This window comes from Anopheles gambiae, chromosome 2, assembly GCF_943734735.2.
Source record: "Anopheles gambiae chromosome 2, idAnoGambNW_F1_1, whole genome shotgun sequence".
NCBI classification, from domain to species: Eukaryota; Metazoa; Arthropoda; class Insecta; order Diptera; family Culicidae; genus Anopheles; species Anopheles gambiae.
This window is the reverse complement of record NC_064601.1, coordinates 2,709,816-2,718,573: the sequence shown is the minus strand read 5'-3', so window position 1 is coordinate 2,718,573 and position 8,758 is coordinate 2,709,816. Positions and strand designations below refer to the sequence as shown.

The window sequence follows — 8,758 nt, the reverse complement described above, 5'->3', positions numbered from 1 at the left end:
TTATTCCGACAAATCCAAAAATACTTCAAACCTCGGAGCCTTGCGAGGCTTGCAACAAAACCCCCTGCCCCTCAGGGGATGTGGCAATCGTTCTCTTTCTTCGTTCTCTGTTGACGGTTGGATTCGTTTTTCGAGCAGCTCGTTATTTTGTCATTCTTCCGCAGCAGCAACTATCACGCAGCTGCTCGGTTGCTCGGCCGTACTGCCGAATGCTGATGTTTATTTTCGCCTCTTCAAGGACATTTGTGTGACTTTGCATACCTTTAGGCGTACCGTGTTTTTGTTTTTATTGCAATGTGTTCCATGTTTGTTTGTTTGTTTTTTTTTCATATATTTTCGTACATTCTACCAACCATTCGTCCTTTCGAGTTTGTACATACACCTCTAGAGCACCTTACACTACTACAATGCCACATACTGTTTGCAGCGTTTACTCGATACATCCTAAAATACTTTATCGCAAATCCCTCCCATTCCAAACCAAACCTCCGGCGGACTCTGCCTCTTCCTATCACACTCACACGGCAGAAGAAAACGTCCTCCACCAGCTTCCCCTTTTCAGCCAGCATACGTCTGCACCAGCTTGTTCCATTCGGACGGGAAGTTTCGCTGCAAATGAGCTAACGTTTTCTTGATCTGGTTCATCTCGGCCGGCGTACACTGTGGACAAGCGCCGCGAAGCACGAACGGTGCCAAGCCTGCAAAGAAGGAAGAGAAGAAGAAGAAGAAAAAACAGCCAACAGTTAATGACCCGTAGGAAACGATATGCAAGATATGCGCCCGCCCGCCCAACAAGTAGAATAAATCAGTAAATCTATTAACTTTTCACAAAGAACCCATCCATCCGTTCGCGCCGGTCCGTTCGCGAGGTTTCATCTTCTCGGAATGCCGTCCCCCATTGATTGCATAAATAATGCTCGAAGACTTTCCCCGTCGCGCCCCGTTGTTAGATGCAAAAAGGGCCGGCATCAGCGCGGGCGGGAGGGAATCGCATTCAAACCGTTTAGTTGTAACACCCGATTGGCGCTCACTCAGCCCCCCCCCCCCTTTTACAAGCCCACCCACCGGGTGCACAATCTGTGGAATCAATTAGATTTTAATTGAAGATTTAATTACACATTAATGGTGCACAGTTTCGCGGAGTGAAAAATCATTACTAAGCTCGGCCTGGTTCGCGCCTGAATGGCGGCAATGTGGGATCATCAACGCGGGAAAGGCCCAACCGGTGGGACGCTTGGGCAGCAACACAAAAAGGCACTGCTTGCGATCGCTGTTTAATGGAAGTAAACCAACCGATCGATACGAGCCATCTGCCACAAAGCGGTCCGATCAACAGTTGGGACGGTTGGACGATGTTTAATCGCAGTCCTAAACATCAGGGAGCACACAACATCTTGTGCATTTTGTGCAGGGACTTCAAAGCACACACGCAGTAGAACGAACCAATATTGAGCATTGCAGCACCGAAATGTTCCTCCACTATCCACCAACGCAATCGTACCCGACTTGAAACCAATCTATCAAACCATAAATTATGGTTTTCGAGGTCCTAATGCGAACAATTTAATTAACAGCAACATTAGCAGTCTCCTCGCCAGCCAGCCAGCCAGCCAGTGGGGGAGGGGGGAGTGATTGCAACAAATTGTTTGGCCAGCGCATACAACACAGAGCTCGTGGGAATCGTTGGGCGGTGGCGGCGGCGGGAGTGGCGAGGTGAAACCATGAAATGCGATGCGATGAATTATGTATAACCGCTGCCATCGTCACCGGTCACCATCGTCATCGTCGTCATCGTTGGGGATGTACCCACACACGCGTTTCCTTTAATTGTGCATCGGTGGCAAAATATTTATTCTATGCTCGTTCGCCAACAGTCTCGGGCAATCAGGCCGACAGTCCCCGATAGTCGCAGCACGCACACGCACCAGCACCACGATACGGCACTGGCGCGAACGAGTCTCGTACACCACCCGCCCAAACTGGCCGACCCATACACACACACACACACGCATATTGTGCACGCACGCTTCTAAAATGACCTCCAACACCTCCTGCCATTGGTGTCGCGGGCCCTTGCCACTGCCAAAACTCTCTTTGGGACTCCCGAAAGTGAGGCTACCCTTGGGGAAAAAAGACGGGAAGCCCTTGACCGCACCTAACCTTTGACGTTCGACCACCACACCCGATTCGATGGAGACATTCCTTTATCGCCAGTGTCATCAGCATACAGCTAACGTTCAACCAGCTTCGATCCAGCCCATCCCACTACACCCCCACCCCCGCTTATCAGTGTGCGATTTAATTAAGTGTTAAAAGAGCGGTGTCGAATCGGTGGCGTGAACAAAAATGCCATAAATGTGACACAAAATATGCGCGCCACGGGAACGTGTCTGTTGAAACAATACAGCATGAATATGCTCGTACCACTCACCCACACCGCTCCACTCCAACAGCCGGTCATAAATCACTGACTTTGGAATAGAATTAATGCATTTTTCGCATCTCATTATCAACAGGCATGCACAGCACAACAGTTCAATCCCGCTCGCCCATAGGTGTGTGTGTGTGTGTGTGTGTGTGTGTGTGTGTGTGTGTGTGGGTGGACGGGGGAGATGCCGTAGGTGTTAATTCGCGCTAAAGTGTAGTCTTAAATTAAATATTGTCACAAAGGAGGGGGCCCTTTAACAAACGGCACGTCGCCGGCGGGGTCATTTGTCACGGTTTGCAAAACCGGCAAAATGTTATTTAAAATTATCTGATAATTAATAATGTGAGCGGGCGCAGCATGTGGGGGGGATGTAAGGGGAGACAGCGGCACGTCCGGATTGTTGGTCCGGGGGCACGAGCTGTGATTAAACAATTCGCTCTGCACTGGACGGGACAGCAGGAGCAGGCGCTATTACATGCAATTTTCAATCATTAAACGGATTCTTTAGTTATTATAGCACGTATTTTTCGCACCCAAGCTCGCAGAGTAAGAAGCAATTGTTGTGTGCACAAATTTCACTGAAATATTAATGATTCGCTCGCGTAACAACACAACACAGCACACACAATACACAGACACACGGGCGCTCGCTGCTCGCGGGATATAAATCGCGTTTTATAACCGCTTATTGCATCGTTCGTTTGTTCCCTTTGCTTGGTGCTAAATCGTTTCACTGCCCCCAGAATTTACGAGCAATAAAATGTTTCAACACGCTCCCCCCTCCCCTCGGACTGAAAGTGCCCTTTCGTTCGCCCAGTTCCCCGCCAGCGTTCCCCGCAGTCAAAAAAGGGAAAGAGAACAAGTTTGCTTTTTTCGAGAGGTTTGCAGCAGACCAGCACGAGCAATTGATTGAGTTAAATTTCGAACGTTATCGCTAAAAGCATCCCAGGCAGAACAAATGTTCGATTTGGGGGGAAAAGTTTAAGAAAGAAAATGCCCCAACATCTCCTCTCTTTTTTTTTGGAAGGATTGAACCTCGGGAGCATTTTAGAGCGAGCAATAAAGTCATTAGGAAACGGCCAAAACTAACCACTAAAACCGCATACACAAAAACCGTGCAATTAGTGCTTGCCAAATCTGTGAGCTGTGTGTGTGTGTTTGTACGTGTGTGTGTGTCCGATTGTGTTGTTATGTCTTTGCTTGACTTTTTGCGGAAAACAGCTCTCAGCAAGCAACATTTCACTCCCAAGTCAACTGCAACGGCTAAAACCACCGAACACTTGCGGGCTTGGTCAGCCTTCAGTGACCGCGGAGGCACCAGCAGTGGTCCCGTTCTGGCCAACTTTCAAAAAGTCGCCACCAACTTCCCCCAAAGACAAATATCTTTTATAGTGTGAAGAATAATCATAAAAAGCATCGCACCAAGGAACACCCGAACACACGAACAAAACTCCATAAATCGGTTCGTGCAAGGCGTCCTCGGTAGCAGCAGCAGCACCGCCACCACAGTCTCCAAGAAACGGACCATTCCATTCTTTCCCCAAAACCCCAAAACAAAAACACTCAAAACCACAAACCTTTCTGCTGCTTCGCTACCTTTCTCCGCTGGAAAACATTATTCGTCTTGAGTTGCAGTGGCTTGTTTCGCTCACAGTGCACACACACACACACACGTACCCTTCTGGCCACTTTATCTCACAACAAATGGACCACCAAATCCCTGTCCTAGTGTACCACCTCCGAGCACTGTCAGCCCTCCGGTTCGCCCAAGAACGGATGAACGTAATTATCATTTTAATTTTAATTAAGATCGCTTTTCTTTTGTACGCTTTTCGGTCCGCGCTGGACCGAACAGGCAAACAAACAAAGAAACACAGCCCCGATCGAAATGCGAGAAAACATGATGCCGATGCTGACGGCGAAGGACGACGAATCGGTTTGCCTGGTTGGTGGTTTGCTCAAACTTTGCTCGCTTCTTCGTCCGATTAAGCCGTTTTTTGTGTGTGTGTGTTGCTTTTCCCCCGTAGCAACAAAATGATACTTGCTTGTACCTCAACTAGCTGAAAAGATACATTATTCTTCCCTTCGAGGACGACGACTGCAACGGTCACCTTACGCTACCCCGTCCCTCCCGGAAGTAGGCAACCACCAAAAAGAACCAAAGGAACGGGATTATGGTGAGTCCGGTGTCCTTTTTTCCGGGTTTCGTTTCTTTCGCTCCACGGACTGGCTGCTGTGTGGTTGCACTTTCGAGCTAACCACCACCAGGGCCAAGTTGAAAGCGTTGTTTAATTAACGAACAAAACTGACTGCTTAAGATGTGCGATTTTGAGCGGCGCCGAATTTAAATGCTTTCCCATTTGTTTCTGGCCATTGCGCCGGTCCGGACTGCACCGGCCACCGGGACGAAAGTTTCATTCAATGGCGCTTCTTCGAGGGCTTTTTTTTGGTTGTTGTTGAACAGCTCTTTTCCTGTTCGCCCAAAACTTTAAACTAAACCTGAAACAGTACTCCCAACTCTGCGCCCGAGTTTCCGACACTCTGCACTACTTTTTTTTTTGCTGTGACCTCCTTTCCCCCCGCTTGTTGGCAAAAAGCTGTGCATGTGGATGTGTGTGTGTGATACTTACTCTTGAGGCGCTTTCCCACCGGATCGCACGCTACCTCGCCGAGGGCACACTTTAGCTGGCGCATCAGGTACCGCTTGTCGCTGAGCGCTTTGTCGAGTGCTTCGTCCGAGACCTGCGTCCGGGCGGTGGTCGCTTCGGCGGCACAGGTACTGCCGGACAGCGCCACCGCCACCAGCCAGACCAGCCCCAGCCCGACCAGCCAGCATACGTTCACGGCGCTGCGACTGCTGACCTGCTTTTTGTGCCGAAACACCGGGCAAAATTGTGACCGCAAAACGGCGATCGCCGAAAGAGAGGAGAGAAAAGAAAGAAAGAAAGAAAGAAAGAAGAAGAAAAAGAGCAAACATAAATACCGGATCGCCACACACAGACAAATACAAAGAGAGCGAGAGAAAGAGGTTATGCAGCATAATCGCACACGAAGCGGCTGAAAAGTAAAAGGCAATCATAAACAGAAGAAAAAACAATCCAACCAGCCCACCCCACGGCTGAGGGTGGATGAAGAAAGGGAAAGCTCCAGCCGCGCAAGGAGGGAGCCGGGTAATGATGGGTAAAGTGAGCGATAATCACAAACACAAACACACACACGTAGATATAAACATCATCTCCAGTTAGCTTTTGTGTTTCGCTCCTCCATTCTCCCACCCACCCAATCAAACACCCTTTCACCCCCCGTGCCAAACCCAACCAAAACTGCTCGCCATTCATCTTTCGCCTTTTTTGCGGTTTCGTCGTTTGCGGCCGGACTGGGGGGGGGGAAGCTTTCGGTTTGTTTTTGCTCTTTTATGTCTTTATCATTTCGCACAATCGCGCCATCCCACACACACACACACGCGGCCGCCGTACACAAGCGCCATATTCGATTATGTAACGGATATTACTCACCTTGCCAGTGGTCTTTTGCATTTTGTAGCTGTGTGTGTGTGTTTCGACGAGGAGCTTTCGAAAAAAAGGAAGATCACAGAACCTGTGCCGGCACAGAACGAAACTGTCAAGCCGGTTCGCAACGGAACGAACAAAGTGGTTCTCCGGGATGGCAAAAGGTTACTGTGCTGTGCTTCACGTGCGCTGGTACGGTGAGATAATGCTCCACCTCCTCCTCCTCCTTCGAGTAACTATGGCGACAACGAAAGGCGATGACGCTATTGTGTAACTGTCGGCAGCGAGTTGACTTTCTCCTTTGATGGACACCTTTCGATTTCGTTGTGCCCTTTTTTGCTGCCGCTGCTGCTGCTGCTACTTGTGGTCTCCCGGTTTCTGGTAGTGGGTCGTGATAAGTGGGCCGAGCGATGCTGTGTTGCAACACCCAAGACACAGTACTCGACGCAGTACTATCGGACACCGAACACCGACGACGGTGTTTCGCTTGCTTCACAGAACGCCAACAAACTTGTGTTAGCTGAACTGATTGCTTCGGTGTACACTTTATAGCATTCCAGAACTTTCACTAACAAACACTTGATTCTTGTGCTTCGCTAGACACACTGCTGGGAACTGGCGGTTGGCGAAAACAAAAAACTAGTCGGTTGCACTCATTCAACTTCGATGATCGAACAATCCGTAACGACGCCGAACGATCGAAAACTACAAATGACGCCGTGTTGCCCACCGAAGCCCGTCGAAACCGCACAACGCCGAGTTCGAGTGGGTGATGGTGGTGAAGCAAAAAAAAGCACAGCGAAGAGTGGGAGAGTTGACTACCCGTGAGAAATAGATAGTTGGCTGGCTGGCTGGCTCTACTACCCTGCTGCTGCTGCTGCTGTGCCTTGCCGTCTCCCTTTAGCTCACTGTCATCTTAGCAGCTTCGTAGGACGTTGTGTTGCAGTAGATGGGGTGGGGCGTCTTATAATAGCCACGTGTGTATGCCTAGCAACCGGGAAAGACAAAACCGGGGAGGTGGTGGGCAATGCTGCTGTTGTTGTTCACTTTTGCTTTCCTTCGCTACGCACTAACGCCCTCCGTGCGTTTCATACTTTCCGGTGCAATGCGCGCGGTGCACTCCGTCGTTACACTTGCAAGAGATGATTGTGTGTGTGTACGTGAGTGCGTGTATGTACACAACCCGCTAAGTGCATAGGGGACACGCTGGCGGAGGTGCAACTTTACGACGACAATCTTACCAAAACGCATTACACCAGCCAAGGGGTTGCGACACCGACGCCTCGGGTTTTTACCAAAGTGACATGAGAGCCTAGGAGAGCGATGCTTCGGGCTGTGTGCCACAGGAGGAGGGCCTTTCAGCTCGGTGGTGGGTAATTCCGAATTGCAATTTGGCAACACCAATCACACAACGGTCGAGCAATTTCAACAGGTTTTACCCCGACGAACCTCCCGTTTCTTCCAACTTTACAGCCCCAAATTGACCTGCCCGTTATGTTGCTGTGGAAGAGTTGTCTCAAGTTGTCTGTGCGGTTGTCTGCTATCTAATTAAATCAATCCCCAGGAATTAATTTCTCCTCAAGCCTACGCATTAAACATAATCCACCAGCACCAGCCACCGCCCATCCCTTGAGTGCTTTACCTACTTCCCCGATGCCACAAATCCAAAAACCAACTTCTTTTGCTACCTTCCCACCGTTCGACACGACACTGCCAGACATCCCACATTACAGGACGATTATTTTCATCGAGTCAACTCCAACCCCGGCAGCAGAAACACAGGCTGGGAATTTCCTTCTGCTACCCTGTCACCTTCACCTCCCTGTGCCGCCGAGCGTCTCGCAGGGCAAACAAACAACAACACATAAGAAACCGTTTAAGAGGATTAACCGAAAAGAAATCCCCCCGGAGACCACTTAATAGGGGATTACAACAGACTGGCACCCGAGAAATTATGGTTACCTCCTGCGCCGGGCGTCCCCGGAGCCACCACACCGGTGGTAATGGGCATCGGGGGTGCGGGAGGACTTACACACACACACACAGCAGCAAAAAATGTTCTCCTCTCGGGGGGAGGGGTTCTGGTAAGTTTCGTGGGCACAACAAATCCTGGCTTGTGGGATATTTATATATGTGTGTCACGGTGCCAGGCAGAAGACGAGCCGGCCACCGAAGAAGCCCGCTTTTCCACTGTGGACAACCAAGATGCCCACACAGGCAGGCAGAGGTGTGTGTGGTGTGGGTGTGTGTGGTGAGGAGACACTGCTTTGGGATAAACAAAATTATGGCGCCAAAAGTGAACAGTCGACCGATGGCAGGAGGGAAGAACCGACCGACCGGGCGACCCTACCCGGACCCGAGGACGCGCAGCTAATGGGATTTTTATAACATAATTTATTTTACCATCGGATGCATGCACCTTCTCCGTCGGCCAGCGGATGGCCTTCGCGACCAGTAGCCTTTAAAAAAAAATACAAACACTCTCGTCCCTCTCCCTCTCGTTCTCCCTCTCTCTCTCTCTCTCTCCATTACAAGCGCTGACAAGCACCAGCGTTAAGGATCCCGCTTTTAGTGGTAAGCAAATTTAATTGTCATGTTTATGAAAACCTTCTTCCATCTAGCCGTAGGGCGGAGTGTGGCAGCCTCTTAGCTACCCGGGCGAGGTTGGGTGCATTTCGTCACTCGTTAAATCGGATTTGACACACACACACACACACACAAGACCGCTAAAATGGACGAGATTTTACACGGCTTGTGACAATTTATTAAGCTACCGTGGTTATTTCATTTACGCGAGATGTAATTATGCACTAAGACATAG

The 8,758-nt window shown here is 49.8% G+C and overlaps 1 protein-coding gene across 2 annotated transcripts; it reads right to left on the bottom strand.

The window, feature by feature from the left end:
- Window positions 1–306: 306 nt before the first annotated feature.
- Window positions 307–6,770, bottom strand: LOC4577315 (putative odorant-binding protein A10). Of its 2 annotated transcripts, none has more exons than XM_001238547.4 (3): window positions 5,944–6,770; window positions 5,059–5,293; window positions 307–698 (listed from the first exon to the last, which is right to left on the bottom strand). In XM_001238547.4, the coding sequence occupies exons 1-3, from the start codon at window positions 5,962–5,964 to the stop codon at window positions 559–561; spliced, it is 396 nt and encodes a 131-aa protein (XP_001238548.4). In that variant the 5' UTR covers window positions 5,965–6,770; the 3' UTR covers window positions 307–558. The 2 variants fall into 2 exon arrangements, with proteins under 2 accessions (XP_001238548.4, XP_061507918.1); XM_061651934.1 differs by having other exon boundaries at window positions 5,059–5,290; window positions 5,944–6,763.
- Between the last annotated feature and the right edge of the window lie 1,988 nt (window positions 6,771–8,758).

Coding starts and splice junctions, on each gene's coding strand:
- LOC4577315 (XM_001238547.4), bottom strand. CDS start 5,964: ATGCAAAAGACCACTGGCAAG. Junction 5,294..5,943: donor TGCAAAAGACCACTGGCAAG/GTGAGTAATATC, acceptor CGGCACAAAAAG/CAGGTCAGCAGTCGCAGCGC. Junction 699..5,058: donor GGTGGGAAAGCGCCTCAAGA/GTAAGTATCACA, acceptor CCTTCTTTGCAG/GCTTGGCACCGTTCGTGCTT.